At 43.0% G+C, this 18969-nt stretch overlaps 1 protein-coding gene across 4 annotated transcripts in view; it reads right to left on the bottom strand.

Annotated features, from left to right (window-relative positions):
* The window catches only part of RGL1 (ral guanine nucleotide dissociation stimulator like 1), a 270331-nt gene that overhangs the window by 148532 nt on the left and 102830 nt on the right, over positions 1-18969 (bottom strand). For 3 of the 4 annotated variants that reach the window (XM_061160903.1, XM_061160907.1, XM_061160904.1), the window contains one exon: positions 17383-17546. In XM_061160903.1, the coding sequence (XP_061016886.1) occupies positions 17383-17514 (132 nt within the window). In that variant the 5' untranslated portion in view covers positions 17515-17546. Of the gene's footprint in view, positions 1-17382; positions 17547-18969 lie in introns of those variants that run through there. The other variant, XM_061160910.1, reaches the window with a different exon arrangement.

The following is an 18969-nucleotide window of genomic DNA, read 5'->3' as shown; positions in this document are numbered from 1 at the left end:
TGATGGGGGAGAGTTAAGCACATTGTGCACAAGTACTTCATGCCTGTTTTCCAGCTTTCCTCTGAGGCACTCCAGATTCTTCATAAAACATAACAACTATCTCACCAGATCTATGTACAGGAGGCAGAGTACATTACCAAGTAGAACCCACCAACCACAATGTCTTCTCTACTGGGGCCTATCCTGCAATGTTAGACACCCAAGTGGCTTTCCAGTCTAATATTCTTGTTCAACTATAAACATATATAAGTGTTGAATCCCAGGCCAGGACGTCCGAAGGCCCAGTGGTCTGGAGTCCTAAGATGCTAGGCAGACATCATAATGCCAGGTTTTATGAAGAAGCATCTAACAGTGACTAAACATGCTTCAGAGGCTTTCCAATGCTTAGTCACTCCTCACTGCTTCCATGTCTGAGCAATGCACTCCCTTTCCTGATGAAGCTATTGGTGCTCAGTGTCCTTTAGAAGCATCAAAGAAGATTCTCTAGTGCCTCACAAATTTGATGGCTTTGATGTTGATGATGAAGCTCTCAAAACTCCATGTGTCTGGGTTGAGCTAACACGTGAAGTGAAAGTGAAAGTCGCTCAGTCATGTCCGACTCTTTGCCACCCCATGGACTATACAGTCCATGGAATTCTCCAGGTCAGAATACTAGATTGGGAAGTCGTTCCCTTCTCCAGGGGATCTTTCCGACCCAGCAATTGAACCGGGGTCTCCTGCATTGCAGGTGGATTCTTTACCAGCTGAGCTGCTAGCGAAGCCCTGAGATAACATGGTCAAGCCCCGTCTTTTAGATGCTTTACCTGGAACTGGAGCCCTGGTGTCCTTGTGGCAGGTACCCTGTGGACAGAATGCCATCAGAGTCCTTGTAATTAGAAGCCACATCCTTTTCTGACCCAACACAAGTGGAAAATTAATGACTTGAGACAAGAATTATTCTATTGATCGGCTCTAGAGCGTGACAGATCCTCAAGGGGAAGAGCAGACAAGGGAGCTGAACTGTGAGCATCACTTATTTATGTATCAGATTCTAGAAGCTAAGGTACAGAAAGCACTTTAAGAATAAAAACAGAAACCAGCTACACAAGTCTAAGAAAACATTTTTCTTTCTACTCAAAATAGATTTGTATAATCTTGAGAGTGTAAATGGGCCTGACTTTTTTTAAAGCACCATTTGGTAATATCAATATTAAAAACACACTTCCCCTTTGAACAAGTAATGTCACCACTAGGAATTTACCCAGTGGATATACATGGAACATTTCAACAAAACATTATGTCCAAGGATGGTCACTGAAGCATTACTTTGGCATGGTTTTAAAAATACATCAAAATATCCATCAGTAGAGGGACTGGTTAAATAAAAATAGCATATCCATATAATGGATTAGTTAAAAGAATGAGATGAATCTGTGTGTGTCAATATGGAAAGATTTCCATAACACTTTATTAAGGGGGAAAAAGTCAAGTACAGTACAGTGTGTATCGTGTAATTCCTTATATGTTCAAATACACATATGTATGTGGAGAGGAGCACATAATTACATTCAGGCATGTGCAGGAAATCATCTCGGGAAATAGTTAGCCGTGGTAAACATTGAGTAAAGGACCTGAGATGGGCTAGAGAAAGAGCTTAACTGGGCAGGGTGGCATTTGGGAGACAGATCAGGAATCAGAGTAGGTGTCTTCTTTGTACTCTCCATTGGTGAAAATACTAATAAACATTCTATTATTATTTGAAACAGTTTTTAAGTTAGTATCTTCAACAGAAATTGGGTATGTGTCCAAAGAGCAAAGTTAAAAAAAAAAAAAAAAAAAAGAGGCTCTTGGCTGAGAGATGGATCATGCCCTCAGCCAACTCAGCTAAAGAGGAAGTATTCTGGTCCGCAGAGAGGGAGAAGCTGGCCTCTGCAAAAACTGTTTGCTGTGTATTAGGGTGGAGGGGGAAGTGGAAAGAAGAAGAAGAATTGCCTCATCTGGGTTTTTAATTGAATTTTAATTTTTCCACTTATTTCACTTTGGAAAAGGGACTTTGATAAGAGGAACTAGCACTTGCCCAAGAATAGAAGGGACCAAAATGTTGTCCCCGCTACCTAGAAAGACTTGGAAGGGACACTCTCATCCCTTCCCGACTCCAATCAGAAGGGTGAAAGAGGTGTTCACAGGGAATGTTGACAAAGGGTAGGCGCTGAAGTAGGAGGACTGTAAACCAGCCTCACAGAACACACACCTTCCAGAGCTGCTGGTGGCTCCCTTTCTACTGAACAGCATATTCTTTTGTGTTCTTGGCCTTGGGGAAGAACCGCAGCTTCATTAACCCATTGCATAGTCTGGGCTGCTGTGGCATATGCCACTGTCTACCCAGACAGAGTGATAACAGAAAAGACTGAAACTCAGTGGAGTCCACTGCACTGAAAGGCTCATTTGCCACATGACTCTTGTTTGTGATCTACACGGAGGCTTTCTATCAGCCAAAACCTCCTTCAGTGGCTTTCATTACAGGGCAAGGCTGTCCTTATTTATCTGGGTAAAATATCCATGATGCTGGTCTAGATATCAACCCTGTAAAGTAAGCATGACTTGAACATGATTTTCTACCTGATGGACCACCAGTTCCAGGGTAAGCATAGAATGTTCCCCTCTTGTCACTCCCATCCAGTTATTCATCACCAGGGCAGAAGAAGGTAGAGAGCAGCATCATAAGCCTCATTGGATAATTTCTAAATGCTGGACCATCTTCAGGGAAGTCGACTTCCCCCAAGCCAGGTTGCTTCAGCTAGTTACAGTATAGGGCTAAAAAGGCCAAGGTCATGAGCTTATTTACCCTGAGGGCCAGTTAGCTTTGATCTGTTTCATGGCCATATATTGTATCCCTCAACCCAAACATCTGTTTCAAAAATGGATGCCCCTGATGACAAGGGAGACTGGTCCAAAGTAAAACAGGTGTCTGAGTTCAAACTCACCATGCTTCTGGAAAAACGACACGAAGCATACCAAAAATATTAAAATTACATCACCTGTTATTTGTTCCAAAGACATCGGGAAAAATAACACCAAGCAGACCTCAAAGATCTGCACAACTGCTAGACTGGTCATCAGGCAGAACATAGCTATTTACTCATAAGAGCTCACTTTTGCTTTAAGAAGAAGGTATCATACTATAAACCCATTTTTCCACTAAAATAATTTGAGAAAACTATTTCACTTAATATATACAGAATGTTCTACTTGTTTACAGGTATTCCCTTAGGGAGGAAACTGAAATCGAAATGAGTGTTATAAACTTCTATGCCCTTGGTACTCAGTCACTTCGATTTGTGACTTCACGTACCATAGCGTGCCTGGCTCCTCTGTCCATGGGATTTTCCCAGCAAGAATACTGGAGTGGATTGCCATGCCCTCCTCCAGAGGATCTTTCCAATCCAGAGATCGAACCCAAGTCTCCTGTGTCTCCTATATTGCAGGCAGATTCTTTACCATGGAGCCACTGGGGCACCCCTCTATGCCCTTTATATCTCTTTAAATATTTTATATTAAAAAGTAAACTCAACATTTCAGTCATTATTTGATCTGAACATTTTTCATGCTAATTATTTATAAATTCGTATTTCTTCGAATTGCTCTAATCCTTTCCTCACAAATATGTTCTTCACCCATATACTAAGGATAAAATACCTTCTTTTTTTCAATTGGCTCACAGACCCAGCACTTATGCTTTTCCACCATTTATTAAAAAAAACGAATTTCCAATCTATCTTTCTTCACACTTCTATCTAACTCCTTGCTTCTGAAGTTCCCAACACAATCCACAAACATAATCAATATCTGAAATACCACATGCGTCAGTACCTGAAACACAGATGAAGATCTAGAACTGGGACTTCCCTGGTAGTCCAGGGGCTAAGACTCTATGTTCCCAATGCAGGGGGCACAGGTTCGATCCCTGGTCAGGGAACTAGATCCTTCATTTTGCAACTAAGAGTTGTCATGCTGCAACTAAAGATCTCACATGCTGAAACTAAGAAAAAGATAAAATATATATATCTCACATGCCACAATTAAAAGATCCTGCACACTGCAATGAAGATCAAGGATCCCATGTGCCACCACTAGGACCCAAAGCAGTCAAATCAATACATACATATCTCACACTCTCACCTTGACCCAGATTTAACATTGAGGGCCATCTTACATACCTTGAAATCTGAGCACATCTACAACTGCAAGCTCTCTGATCTCAAGATAATAATAGATTTATTTCAGTTCAGTCACTCATTCATGTCCAACTCTTTGCAACCCCATGGACTGCAGCATGCCAGGCCTCCCTGTTCATTGCCAACTCCCGAAGTTCACCCAAACCCATGTCCATTGAGTTGGTGATGCCATCCAACCATCTCAACTTCTGTCGTCCCCTTCTCCTCCTTCCTTCAATCCTTCCCAGCATCAGGGTCTTTTCTAATGAGTCAGTTCTTCGCATGAAGTGGTCAAAGTATTGGAGTTTCAGCTTCAGCATCAGTCCTTCCAATGAACACCCAGGACTGATCTCCTTTAGGATGGACTGGTTGGATCTCCTTGCAGTCCAAGGGACTCTCAAGAGTCTTCTCCAACACCACAATTCAAAAGCATCAATTCTTTGGCACTCAGCTTTCTTTATAGTCCAACTCTCACATCCATACACGACTACTGGAAAAACCATAGGTTTGACTAGATGGACCTTTGTCAGCAAAGTAATGTCTCTGCTTTTTAATATGCTGTCTAGGTTGGTCATAACTTTTCTACTAAGCAGCAAGCGTCTTTTAATTTCATGGCTGCAGTCACCATCTGCAGTGATTTTTGAGCCCCCAAAAAATAAAGTCTGTCACTGTTTCCCCATCTATTTGCCATGAAGATTGCAATACTACAAATAAAATTCACCATTTTTAACTCCCGATCCCAGAAAAACAGGCAGATCCCTTATTGGTAGGAATCTGTCCTCTGGGGGAAGAGGGAGTCTCGCTTTTTCTGTTTTCCTTCTGGTCACCTACAGTTGTGCCTTGAAAGAATGAAAAAAGAGTCCACAGTGGCTCCCAGATCCAAGGTGCCAGGTGTAGGATCCTGCCGGGGGTGGAGGTAGGGGGCTGGAACAGGACAGGATCTTCTCGTTCAGAAACTACTCCATCTATCACTGCTCATTTGACTTCAAAGGAGCACTGAAGCCAGGCCTCAAGAAAAGAATACAGCTACGTCTGTGGAGGCTGGGAGTGACCTGAGAAAGTATGTCACCCTACTTATGTCAGACTTACGCTGACCACATAAGCCCTTTTTACTTTTATGGCTATACTGTGGCTTTGTTGCTGTGTGCAGGCTTTCTCCAGTTGCGGGGAGCGGGGGCTCCTCCTGTTGCAGAGCAGGGGCTCTAGGCATGGAGGCTTCAGTAGTTGCAGCATGTGGGCTCCGTAGTTATGGCTCATGGGCCCTAGAAAGGGCAGGCTCCAGCAGTCATGGCACACAGGCTTTAGCGGCTCCTTGTCATGTGGAGTCTTCCTGGAGCAGGAATCGAACCATGTCTCCTGCATTGACAGGAGGGTTCTTATCCACTGTGCCACCAGGGAAGCCCTGACTACGTGACTCTTGACCCCAAACCTGAGACATGTGGTTTTACCATGGATTCTTCCCAACTTCTTTCAAGAACCTCTCCCAATTCTCCATAGGCTATTGAGCTGCCTTACAGTTTTTCTGTCCACCCTGACAAAGGACAGAAGCATAATATAAAATAAGGTGCCCCCATTCCCTGCCAACCATGGAGGATGGTATATAGCATCACTGTACCCAATAAAACTGTACACAGTGTATAGTTTCCCCTCCCTACGTGTTTATGAGGTCACTGGGAAAACTGCTACTCTTTTCATGTCTTCCCTCTCCTGTTTATCTTTGATATCCCCCCTTCTCCCTCCCCTAGCTTTCCCCTTCTTCTCTATCCTATAGACAGAGCCCCTTTTCTTCTCTACTATGTAATTCTAAACACAGGCTCTGCCAATAACCCTAAGCTATTGCTGCATCACGCTGATTTGCACCAGCTGTGCCTGATGGCGGTTAACCCACACTTACAACAGAGCCTTCTTAGATCTTCCTCTGAGAACAAGATTCCACATATATATCTAAAAGTCATAACCAGCAAGGTGGAAACTGAGCCAAGAATAAATAGGTCCTGCTTTGAACTACTGATCACATTAAATAAGAAAAATAACACAACCAGAGCAAAGAAAAGTGCTACCCAGAGGTGTAGCCTAAAGATTCTTCTTGAACACGTACAACAAACTAGTAGATGATTTGCCCCCTCAAACATCCCACTCCCTAGTTTAAGGTCAATTCCCTCAATATTAATGAAAGGAAAACCCAGATCAGGGCAGGGAGCTCAAGGAAGGGAAGACTTTCTCATGAAGAATTCAAGGGACAATAAAAAAGTATACTCCTACATATAGCTGACTCACTTCATTGTACAGCAGAAACTAACAACATTGTAAATCAACTATTCCTCAATTAAAAAAGGAAAAAGAAAAAAGTAGGAGGCCTAAAAAAAAGTATGCTCCCAAAGAAGAGCATCAAAAACTTTATCACGTAACTAGAGTTTGCAAAGCTTAGGGTCTTTGAGACTCTTAAATAGCCGTGAAAAACCAAGTGCATGGAGCTGGGAATTAGCGTGTAATGATGTTATTCTGCAACTTCGGGCAAATCACAATCTCAGATCATCAGTTTTCCTATCAGCACACTCCCTGAGGGGTCACTGGCAAGGTCACCAGCTGGTTTGTGCATACTGAGTTGCCTGGCCCATTTACTTTCCATTATGAGACCGTGTGTAACGGTCCTGTGTCTGAATGTGATCAGGTCATGTGAATGACTGTCATGAGAAGGTAATCATCCTTCTTCATCTCTGTCCCAGTGCGACTGTGTTCCAGATTCGTCAAACCAAATTCCATTCTTCCTCGCTCCACAGGATAATGAACAAATGCCATTAGTTTTGTTAAGAGAAAAACCTTCCAAGTTGTAAAATCATTTATTAGTTTCAAAAGCTCTGGCTAACCTCAAGATCAGGGACACAACGTGATTCATCTGATGCAAGAGGACATCAGCAGTCTAAGAAAAATATGTTATAACTAACTTTTTGTTACAAAGCTCATCTACTTATTAGGTTCCTAGTGGCTGCCTTCACATCTGTTTCACTGTCAGTCCAGGAGGACATTAAAACAAGTCACTGCTAACCATCTCCTGTTGATGGCAGGCAGAAATGGTGTACTTTAAGCTCAGGACAGCTTCAAGCCATCTATGAAAGTTCTTAGTTTGAAAATGTATAGGAGACAGATCTTCTATACTTATTTCACTCACTAGGAGTAAAGTTTCTGTGCACTAAAAATAGCAACATAATTTCAGGCTCCCCAGAAAACACAGCATCCCATTAGTCTTTTTTTTTAAATTTTTTTTCCATTTATTTTTATTAGTTGGAGGCTAATTACCTTATAATATTGTAGTGGTTTTTGCCATACACTGACATGAATCAGCCATGGATTTACATGTGTTCCCCATCCCGATCCCCCCTCCCGCCTCCCTCTTCCCATCAGTCTTTAAGTACTGAATGATCAGTTCCTAAGCATCAACAGCATTAGTACAAAAATGGAGATCCCACCAACAGTGTCAGGTGGGGGTCCTGATGTTTGGAGGACAAACTCTCCCCCAGAGTCACAACGCTTTCACAGACCCTCGTGATCTGACTCATGCCCTCCTTTCAAGCCTCATCACCCCCAACACTTTCTGTCTCGAATCCTATCTTCCATCCACATTGAACTACTCTTCATTCCCCTATCCCCCACCCTCTACGCCTTTGTACATGCTTTTCCCTCTGCACCTGCGAAGGACTTCCTTCCCCATCCCCACAATGAAATAGTACACCTCATCCATTTTCCATGTCTCAATTGTATAAAATCACTTACTCCTACACATCATTTACTACTCTTAGCTTCTCCAAACCTCCCAAATTTAGCTAAAATATGCCTCACATGTATTCCTTTACAAGCTTGTGTTTTCTTTTAATTGCCTTAAATCACATCTATGGTGCCTTTGTGAGAAAAAAAGTTTATATTCCCCACTAGACTATAAGCTCCATGAGGCAGGGGTTATATCAGTCCTATACGTGGCAGTTACTCAACAAATATCTATTGAGTAAATGACTCAGTTCACTATTTTATATTTAATAAGATAGGAATGAATTTATTTCAGATGTTTTCTTTTTTTTTAAGAGAGCTGTCATTTTATTCAATCTTTTCGTTTTGACAATTTTTAGAATTGTAAAAGATGCCAAGAGATACAAATACATAATCGTGTTCATATTACCGCCATCTGGAATTGACAAATGTTAACAGTTTTATATATTCCAGTCTATTCAAGACTGCTTTCAAAGGGCCAAAACTCCAATGATTTTGTGGTCAATCCTGAGTTAACTAGAAAGAGAGAAACAGAAACAAAATTATTAAGCACTTACGTGCCAATCACTGCCCTGTGTTTATATGCATTGCAGAGTCAACCATCCTAAGTGAATATTATTATCCACACTTTATGGATGAAGGGCTTCCCTGGCGGCTCAGACGGTAAAGTGTCTGCCTGCAATGTGGGAGACCAGGGTTCGATCCCTGGGTTGGGAAGATCAACTGGAGAAGGAAATGGCAACACACTCCAGTACACTTGCCTGGAAAATTCCATGGACTGAGGAGCCTGGTAGGCTACAGTCCATAGGGTCACAAAGAGTCAGACATGACCAAGCGACTTCACTCACTCAGTGAAGATAATGGCCACTAAGACTTAGAAGATTAACTACTGACCGAGATAATACACCCAGTAAATGTTACTACCATGTTTCAACCAAATACTAACTAAATCCAAAATCCGTGGGGCTTTGTCCTTTATTGTCTAGATCCTCAAGTCCTATCTATACCTGGAAGGCACCTGCACTTTTTGAGCCAAGGAATGTACTTTCACATATGTTATTCATCCAATTCATTTAAAAAATGTCAATTAAGTGCCTACTATGGATTGTGTACTGTTATCTCATAAACTAGCAGAAAATTAAGTTAACCAGGGCACTGCTTTCACAAGCGTTTTGGTTAATTCAGCTATGAATAAATTAAGTGGTGATACAATGCCAAGGAAGTTTCTTCATTGCAAAAGAAACATGCAACCATCTAGGCAAAGAGAAAATAGCATTTAAAGGCTGAACAGACTACCTTCCTGTCCCTGCCAAAGGTTAAGGATGACACATGACAAGCTATGCTCACATTAGACGGCCCCTGAAAATTTACCTTGGTCCTACAAGGACTGGAATGTTGTGGTTGTGGTGGGGAAAATCTTTGCAAGGTGACTAGATATTTAAGGGTCATATTTAAAAATCGCTGACCTGAAAGTAACACAACATTGCAAATCAACTCTCCACCAATAAAAACTTTAAAAAATAAAATAAGTAAAACAAAATAAAAATTTACTGTCACTTATAATTTCCACAGTGTCCTATATTTTTGTCTTAATGATTAAAAACATGAAACCTAGGAGTAAATAAATTGACTTAATATCTCTTCTTGGCTCTCAGTTCAAATTCTTATGGTTGCTTAACGGTCAGCATGTGTGTGGCCCTGTAGTTCACATGAAAGAAAGTGAAAGTCACTCAGTTGTGTCTGACTCTTTGTAACCCCATGGACTGTAGCCCGCCAGGCTCCTCTGTCCATGGGATTCTCCAGGAAAGAACACTGGAGTGGGTTGCCATCCCCTTCTCCAGGGGATCTTCCTGACCCAGGAATGGAACTTGGGTCTCCTGCATTGCAGGCAGATTCTTTACTATCTGAGCTAGCATAGGGTCCAGTTAAGCCCCTGCACATTCTTTCTTGCGGTCCCTGCCCCCTTTCAGAAAATGAATGACATAGCGTTCCCTGCCCCAAAGGGACAGCCTGACCCTGTGTGGACACTTTGTATCCAGGGTCTTGCTCCATTTCTTCCAGTAAGTGCAGGGGTGTTTGGCAGTCACTCACTTTGTAACTGTATTGTCAGCAGTTTTGACTTCTCTTAATAAATTATAAAACTTCTAGACTCCCAATTGAAATCCTGGCTCTTTCTTGCTTTCCCATATCTACCATCCTCCATGATTCCTTAAACATAACTTCACCTCCCACTTTGATAGAGCATGATTCCTCCATCACAGTGTTTCAAGTCTTTTTTGCCATTTTTAGCTTCCCTGATCAACATTTTTACTTTGAAACAATTCAGATTTGTCCTTGCACTGCATCCAACCTACTTAAAATGAATGTTTTGAGGCAACATTGAGTCCGTAAGCACAATATGGCCATAAGGGTAAACAGGAGTGGGTGGAGAGGTTATTCTGCTTACTGAGGACTCTTTTCATCAGGCTATTTGCTTTCATTGTCACTGTATTTTTACTACACACATATGGCGTTGCATTGATTTCTCAGAAATCCAGTAAAATTCTAATGGCTCCCATTATTGGCAAGTGCAAGCCACAGAGTAAATCACATGGTTCTGGGCCTTGGGTCCCTCCTTTCATGACGGCAGAGGAAACCCCACTAACTTCCAGAAGTTCTATCACTTGGGTGCTCTTCTCAGAGTAAGCCAGTGAGATAGTTGGTTTTCTGTCCGTTCCTTTGTTCATTCATTTATTCATTCAATACATGTCTCAAGAGTGTAGTGATAAAACTCTGAATAAAACAGACATAGTTCTTCAGATTAGGAGCTCATAGTATACTGGAAAAGAAATGATTGCCATATAATGTGATAAATGGACATGCAGGAAACACAGAGTAGTTTTTAGAAAATTAAGAAAAAAATGGACAAGGGCACATAACACAGACTGTGGAGGTCAAGGAAACGTCAGACTCTGGAAACTGCCAGAGTCTGAAGGGTGAATAGGAGTTCGCTGGGCAAAGAGGAAGGAAGGGCACCCCCATCAGAGGCTACAGCGTCCTGTGCAGATGCGCTGGGGCCACCAGTGTCCCCGTATCAGAGTCCAAATTTTTCAAGCATGCCAACCCTTTCCTTGGAGAAGGGAATGGCAACCCACGCCAGTATTCTTGCCTGCAGAATCCCTTGGTCAGAGGAGCCTGGCGGTTTACAGTCCACGGGGTCGCACAGAGTCAGACACGACTTGGTGACTAAACAACAACCTTTCCCTACCAGTGACTTCCTGTAAATCTCTACCTTTCTGAAATTTTCTCCATCTATAAAGGTTCCAGGGGAATGCCCTGCTGGTCCAGCAGTTAGGATTCTGCACTCTCACTGCGGAGGGCCCAGGTTCAACCCCTGCTTGGGGAACTAAGATCCCACAGTCCAGGCAGTGCAGCCCACCCCACCCCCACACCTCCCCCCGACCCCCGCCAAAAAAAAAGATTACAAAAGATTATGTGTCTTGACATTCATAGGCCGCGGTTTCTCATCAAGTCAACTAGGTGAATTTCTCAAATGTCAGGTCATAGGAGAAGAATTTATAGCAAAAGTTTTCCACTATTTCCTCCCCTGGGTCCCTGAAAGAGGATGGGCCTTTGGACTTGCTACTCACTGCTGTGGCAAGCAGTACAGCTTCTCCCCAGATAGCCTACATTTGTAATCCAAGGACAAATTTAAATAAATACCGTTTCTTCTTCATATTTGTGCCCTCGAAGGGGAGATAAGCCTAAAGGACAGAAGACAATTCTTTCCCTTTCATGGGCACTATTTCAGTTTGTGAGCTCCTCTCCCCCAACCCCCTGCCTCTTTATTGCCTCATGCCAAGCTTGTCCTGACAATAATGGAGTTTTCAAGCAAATAAAAGAGACCCTGAGGTTTATAGCAAGCACATTTTGGAAAACAATGAGCTGAAACAGAACTGTTTTGCACACTTTTTCTTGGGGAGCTTAGACCCACATGAACGCAAGCTCCATGAAGGAGTGGTTTCCAAGCCCTCAAGAAATCGGTCTTTTTCTTTCTTGCTCCCTTCCTTCCTTCCTTCCTTCCTCCCTCCCTCCTCTTCTTTTCCTCCCTCCCTTCCTAAATTCACTTGGAGTTTTCTTTATTCTCTGTAGTAAAGTACAAAGAAATGTTTCCATCTAATATGACAGGCAGGGTTCATTCTAGGACTGGGAGCCAAAGGCATGTGCAGACTCAGTCGTGTCAGACTCTTTGCGACCCCATGGGCTGTAGCCCACCAGGCTCTACTGTCCATGGGATTTCCCAGGCAAGAATACTGGAGTGGGTTGCCATTTCGTCCTCCAGGGGATGTTCCTGACCCAGGGATTGAACCCACATCTCCTGCATTGGCAGGCAGATTCTTTACCACTAGCACTCCCTGGGAAACTGGGAGCCAAAGAGAATGGGCTAAAGTGGTTGCAAATGTCTAACAGAGTTTTACGGGAGAAAGCTATGTATCAATTTTATCCTCCTAAAAGGCCCTGGCCTTTCCTCCTGCAAATGGTCACCTGAGCACCCAAGTCAGCAGGTAGGATAACAGAAGGTTGAGAACCCAGCCTGCCCACACCCTTCCAAGGAAGACGTCCCTGAGGAGCACACTGCTGACTGGTATCGCCCCACCACACGCTCGGGGCAGAGAAGGAGGAACTGAGTGGGTCTGAAACAGCCTTATCTGGACACTGCCCAGAATGATTTGTGTATGTCAACACAGTGCTGTTTAGTTGGGGTTGGTTATTTTCCTCCTGGGAAGATCACCCATAGGAACCTCACTGGGGGCCGTCTCATTAGAGTCAGGCAGCTGCGTCTACCAGTTCAAACCCAGCAGGTGTTTAAAAAAAGACCGAAGGAATCCTGGAGTATTGGCCTTCCAGAACGTGGGGGCAATCTGGAATTCAGACGGCAGAGGTCAAAAAGTGACTGGTGTAAAACTGGCAGGCCGATAGGGTGTGACATTTTACACTCCTCTGTCCTTCACTGATTCATTCAATAATAAGAGAAGCCTACATTTATTGCTTATTATGTATGCCTACATTATTGCTTATTATTATTATTATTATGGCTGTTCTAAGCACTTTGCATGCACTTGGCTCTGGCAACAAGAGCCAATGGTTAAAAATAAGAAGATACAAGGTGGGAAGACTGGAGCTGAAGAGACTTCCCCGATGGTAGGTCTCTGTTCCGTGGTGACAGCAGGCTGTTTGGTGAACAGCATCTCAAGGGCAGAGGGAAACTTTGAGGTGATTCTGGTGGGCTTCAGTGTCCAAGGAAGCAACAGTAATTCAGGGAATGGGTGGAAATACTCAGGTTCCAAACAATCAGACTGTTCACACAGTTGGGCCCCTATCAAAAGCTTGGAGTACGTGGAACAGAATTCAGTTATGCAGGGAAAAAAAGAGCTACAACAAACTTAGCAGAGGTTTAGGGCTTCACTCAAACGGAGTGGAGTTAAGGGCAGGGTGCAGTCTCCATGAGATGTTGTGATGCTATGTGGGAAAACTGAGATGGAAACCCAGCCACACACACTGGGAAAAACATTTTGAGGAATAAAAGAAAGTTATGACTCAATGGGCACGTCGTTGTTTATTCCCATGAGACACTGCCGAGCCAGGCTCTAAGAGAGCAAGACTGGGACCATTTATTACGCTGATGATGGCGACCTGGCCAGAATGAGTTGAAGTCTGGGAAGGGAAACCAAATGTAGAATCCGGGTGATTCAAACAATTTTGGTAGACAGCTTCATGAGAAGATAAGAGTATAAATGAAGAGAGACAAGCTTGAGTTTGAATCTTACTCTGCCACTTACCAGTTATGTATCTTTTAGCATGCGCCCTAACTTCTAATCCTCAAAATCCTTATGCAAAATATTCCTATGGGACTTCCCTGGTGGTCCAGGGGTGAAGAATCCCCTGCCAGTGCAGGGGACACAGGTTCAGTCCCTGGTCCGGGAAGATTCTATATGCCTCAGGACAACTAAGCCCATGTTCCACAGCAAGAGAAGCCACTGCAATGAGAAGCCCATGCACCACAACGAGAGAGCAGACCCTGCTCACTGCAACCAGAGAAAGCCCAGGCGCAGCAATGAAGACCCAGTGCAGTTAAAAACTAAAAAAAAAAAAAAAAAAGCAAGCTTTTATAAAAAATATCCCTATGACTGTGACAACTGAATATACTTCTGAATATAAAAGTGCCAAGGACAGTTCTGACACACAGTAGGTGCTTAACAAATACTTTCTCTCCCTCCCTTACAGACCCCCATTGAATATTATTAATATTTGGTTTCATCATTCCATTTCTCACTACTGATGATAATGTCTACCTTATTGATCTCAGTAAAAATACTTCAAACCATGTTTATATATTAACTTCCCAGGCAGGACATGTCTATCCCTTTGCCTCATATTAAAGTTTGTGGTAGAGAGAAAAAAGGAAGTCATTCAGAATCACAAAGAAGCCTAGTGCTATCTTTGAACCACATTCTTTAAGGTCAGCAAAGAGCTGGCTCTTCAGAGATGAATAAAATGCACACCCACTGCTTGTCCAAATAATCATCCAGTTTCTCTCTCTCTCTCTCTCTCTTTTTTTTAATTCTCTCTCTTCCTGCCCCTCAGATGAGAATGATTTAATCTCCAAAGTATGCGTGATGACACATACTATTTCTTCCTCCAAGAATGTGATGTTACAATGTGAGGCCCCATTCCAGAACTGGATTGAGAGCGAGAGGTCATATGTCCAGTCTCCATACAGGCATTCACTAGCTGAATTTCACATAGAGAGCATCTCTGTTTCACAGCCACAGAGAATATTGCTTATCTTGGCAGGCTCCTCACAAACGTAAGACACAGCACAGATAAACCATGCACGATGAATGAGTCAGTGCAATTTCAATCAGGAAAGACCCAAACAAACAAACAAAACCCCACCACTGACTACGACCCAATGGCGAATGAAATAAATCACCTTTGTACCAGAGATGGCAGTATTTGGGTTGCTGTTAACCTTTATAGAAACAACATGTTACTATGAAATCATGATCACATGGTCATGTAATTGCTATGAAAATGATTCATCAATCAACCATCAGGTATTTATTTCAACTGTGTACAGCAGTATGTACAGAGTGCTTTAGGGTTTCTAAGTGAAGTCTAAATAAAACTAATGGACGTGGTCTCAAGGACAGACAGCCTAGCTTGAAAGAGAGAATCACCATCATGAAAAAAGAATACCCCCAAATAATTCCCAGTTGAGCACTGACTAGCCGAGTGTATACAGAGAAGGAGATCAAAGTGGCTGAAAAAGGTTTTGAAGTGTTCCAGGCCATCCTTCACATGTCTGACAGAGCAGGATTTCTAGAAAACAAATCTGTGCTACTACCCCTGCCTAAAACCCTTTACTGACTGCCCAAGGCCCACAAGACAATTCCTGAATTTCTGAGTGAAGTGTATAAGTCTTTTCATTATTTGGTGCTTCTCAGCGTCATCTCTTGCCATTTCTCTTCTGCTGCAGATGCTCCCAACTGCAGGACATTCTATTAATAACACTGCCCTTTACACAATTTTCCCTCTTCTGGGAATATTTGCTGGGGTTCCTCTTCTAAAATCCCTTCTGTTGGGTTAACTTCTACTTTTTCTTTAAGAATGAACTCAAGCCTGCCTTCTTCGCTGAGAAGCTTTCTTTCCCTGACACCCACACCTCCATGAGCATACTCACACCCATGCAGGATTAATGCGCCCTGCTGTAGGTTCTGAAAACACCTAGGGACGTATTGATTACATACAACACTCATCACACTGCATTGCAATTATTGATTGATTTAACGCCGTTCCCCCACCTATTTCCCATTTTTTAGTATCAACTTTGCGTGCGTGTTCAGTCACTCGGCCGCGTCCAACTCTTTGCGACCCATGGACTGTAGACTCCCAGGCTCCTCTGTCCATGGAATTATCCAGGCAAGAATACTGGAGTGGGTTGCCGTGCCCTCCTCCAGGGGATCTTCTTGACCCAAGGATCGAACCTAGGTCTCTTGTGTCTCCTGCACTGGCAGCCAAGTTCTTCACCACTAGCACCACCTGGGAAGCCCTGAAATACGCATAAGGATGATAAACTCCAAATTTAGGATAGTGATTACCTTTGGGGAAGGAGGAAAGCAAATAGAATTGGGTGCCAGGGCCAGGACTAGCGTGAGTAAGCAAGGCACCTAGCATGCAAAATACAAGGATAGATTAACTTCCAAGTTTGTGCAAGTGCAGGACACAAACCTGAGAGTGGGTACCTCCTGAAATTTAGTGCCCTCAGCACCTCCCTTTCTGATCCTAGTCTTGACCCTATTAAGGGACATACACAGAGACTTCAAACAGCTTTCTGCAGAGTTTTACTGCTTTAAGGAACAAAAACCAAAACTCTGTTGTGCCATTTCTCTTCTGCTGCAGATGCTCCCAACTGCAGGACATTCTATTAATAACACTGCCCTTTACACAATTTTCCCTCTTCTGGGAATATTTGCTGGGGTTCCTCTTCTAAAATCCCTTCTGTGGGATTTCTATAGAAATCCCTTCTATAGAAATGTGCCTTTCTATAGAAAGATTTTATAGTTTCTTCGTCTGGATTTCACATGTTTAAGACTATAGCTATTATACTACGTTCTTGGATTGGAATCATTACAAAATGCAAATATTAGAGATTTGGACACCCAACACAAGTGCTCTGAGGCCCTGGAATAATGATTTCTCATGAAAGGTTATTTTCCTCTTAACAGAATAACCAACAGAAAGACATGTGACCAAGCTTGGCAGTGAGGCCCTCTCTTCCATTGTTTTGCATTTTGAGCAGAGAAATGTGAGAATGAGAGGGGAGAGACCAGTTTGGAAGTTATAGCAGGGGTAGGGCTCTGACTAGTTCCTGCTGACTTGGTTCCTGTCCTATTTCCAAACACAGTTCTCCAAATTCCCATCAGTTCTGCGAACCTCCCAATATCCTCCAATAATTTGCCAGTTTCTTTAGAGTCCATTCCTATTGCTTGCAACCAAGGAGCCCTAACTAATACTTAATCTCACGCTGTCAAAGAATGAATTTATATAATTCCACATGTGTTAGTTGATCCTGAGGAATCAGTTTTCTCACCACAATTTGATTTCCCATGTATGTTTGGTGGGAGTCTACAAGGACAAATGCCTATCTGCATGTTTTAAGTCCTATGTGTCAGGGCTACCTCCCTTGGCTGAATGAATCGCTGTGGAGTTATTAATGTCCAAGGGACATACCCCTGACTTCTTATTCTCTAGCTGTGGTTAAGCCTATGGCCCCTGAATAAAAAATTGCCAAGCTGGCCTATGATAACAGCTGCACTAAGAATGAGCATCTCAAATCTAAGAAAACCCATAATTGCACCAACTGTGTCGCTTAGCGTTGTCTTACCTCCTCTGTCTTTAAAACTTCCCATATCCGAGCATGATCTTCCACCAGCCAGTGTCCTGTGTTTTCTACCTTGCTGGAAAGTTTGAGTTTAGACACCACATGTGCAGGCTCTCCCAAGGGCTTCTCCTCCATCTTGAAAGAGCCAGGCTGGAGGCATTACGGATCTGTATGGACGAATAAAGTGGGATCCAGGTTAAAACATTACATAACAACAACAGCAACAAAGAGATGGCAGAGCAAGTTATCATGCCTGATTTGTGGATAGTGAGGCCATCAAAAATAGTATCACAATAGACACTAAATCTTATGGCCACTTTCTATATTTTAGCTATTCATGATTGGCATTTTAATGCAGGCTTCTGGAGAAAGGGAAGCATTTTGATAATGGACGAAGTGATAAAATTTTAAAACAAAGTAAGAAGTATCCTTCGCCTGTTCTATCTGCTTGTCACTTTGCTCTGGTCCCTCAGTAGAAGAGATGGAAATGGGTGGATGTAAGACACACCTGGGCTTCCTGGGTGGCTCAGTATCCACCTGCCAATGCAGGAGACATAAGAGAGGGTTCTAGCCCTGGGTCGGGAAGATCCCCTGAAAGAGGATTACTTCAGTAATCTTGCCTGCAGAATCCCATGTACAAGGGGTCTGGTGGGCTACAGTCTATGGGGTCACAAAGAGTCAAACTGAGCATTCAAAGACAAGCCTGAATGATGGTTTCGCATTTCCATGCCATGCGGGGCATGTGGGAAAAGCACTAGCTCTGGGGTCAGGAGTTTTACTCTTTAAACATCTATTGAATATTGTTTGTTCGAGTCTCCATGAGAGGCAGACACAAGTAATTCGGCAGTTTGGTTCTTAACCTTAAGAAGTTTGCTGTCTCCAGACAGAAAGTGTTGTAAACAAGTGGTCACCATGCAGTGTTCACACCATGTGTAAAATGCCACAGTAATCATGTTTCTAAACTGCAGCAGAAGCAAAGAGGAGGTCTCTTTGATATTTATTAGCTGTGTTACCTTCTTGAGCCTCAGTTTCATCAGCAGTCACTCTAGAGACAATATTTAAAAATTGATGCCAATTCTATAAAGTCTATTTCCCTGACAACACTCCACCTGCAACTGGTTTGTTCAGAATCACGTTATACCTGCCCAGCACCATACTGCCCTAAGGAATCTCCTTACCCCTATTCACATTCCCGAGCCCATCCTTCTCAGAGTAATTTTTCTAAAAAGCAAATCTGACAATGATGTTCCACCTACCAAAATCTTTTCCCAGAGATTAAAGTCCAAATTCTGTAACACAGCATCCAAGACTTCCTCCTACCATGCCCGGCAGCCTCCTCAACCACACTGTCTCTGTTGTTTAAAGTGCTTATAGGGACTTCCCTGGTGACTCAGTGGTAAATACTCTGCCTTGCAATGCAGGGGACACAAGTTCGATCCTTGGTCCTGGAAGATTCCACATGCCGCAGAGCAACTAAGGCAATGAGCCGCAACTGCTGAGCCTGGGGGTCACAATTAGAAAGATCCCACAGGAGACAATGAAGATCCTGAATGCTACAACTAAGGCCCAGTGACACAGCTAAATAAATAA

This window comes from Dama dama, chromosome 14 (assembly GCF_033118175.1).
Source record: "Dama dama isolate Ldn47 chromosome 14, ASM3311817v1, whole genome shotgun sequence".
In the NCBI taxonomy this organism is placed as follows: domain Eukaryota; kingdom Metazoa; phylum Chordata; class Mammalia; order Artiodactyla; family Cervidae; genus Dama; species Dama dama.
The sequence above is the reverse complement of the archived record's forward strand: the minus strand, read 5'-3'. Positions and strand labels throughout refer to the sequence as shown.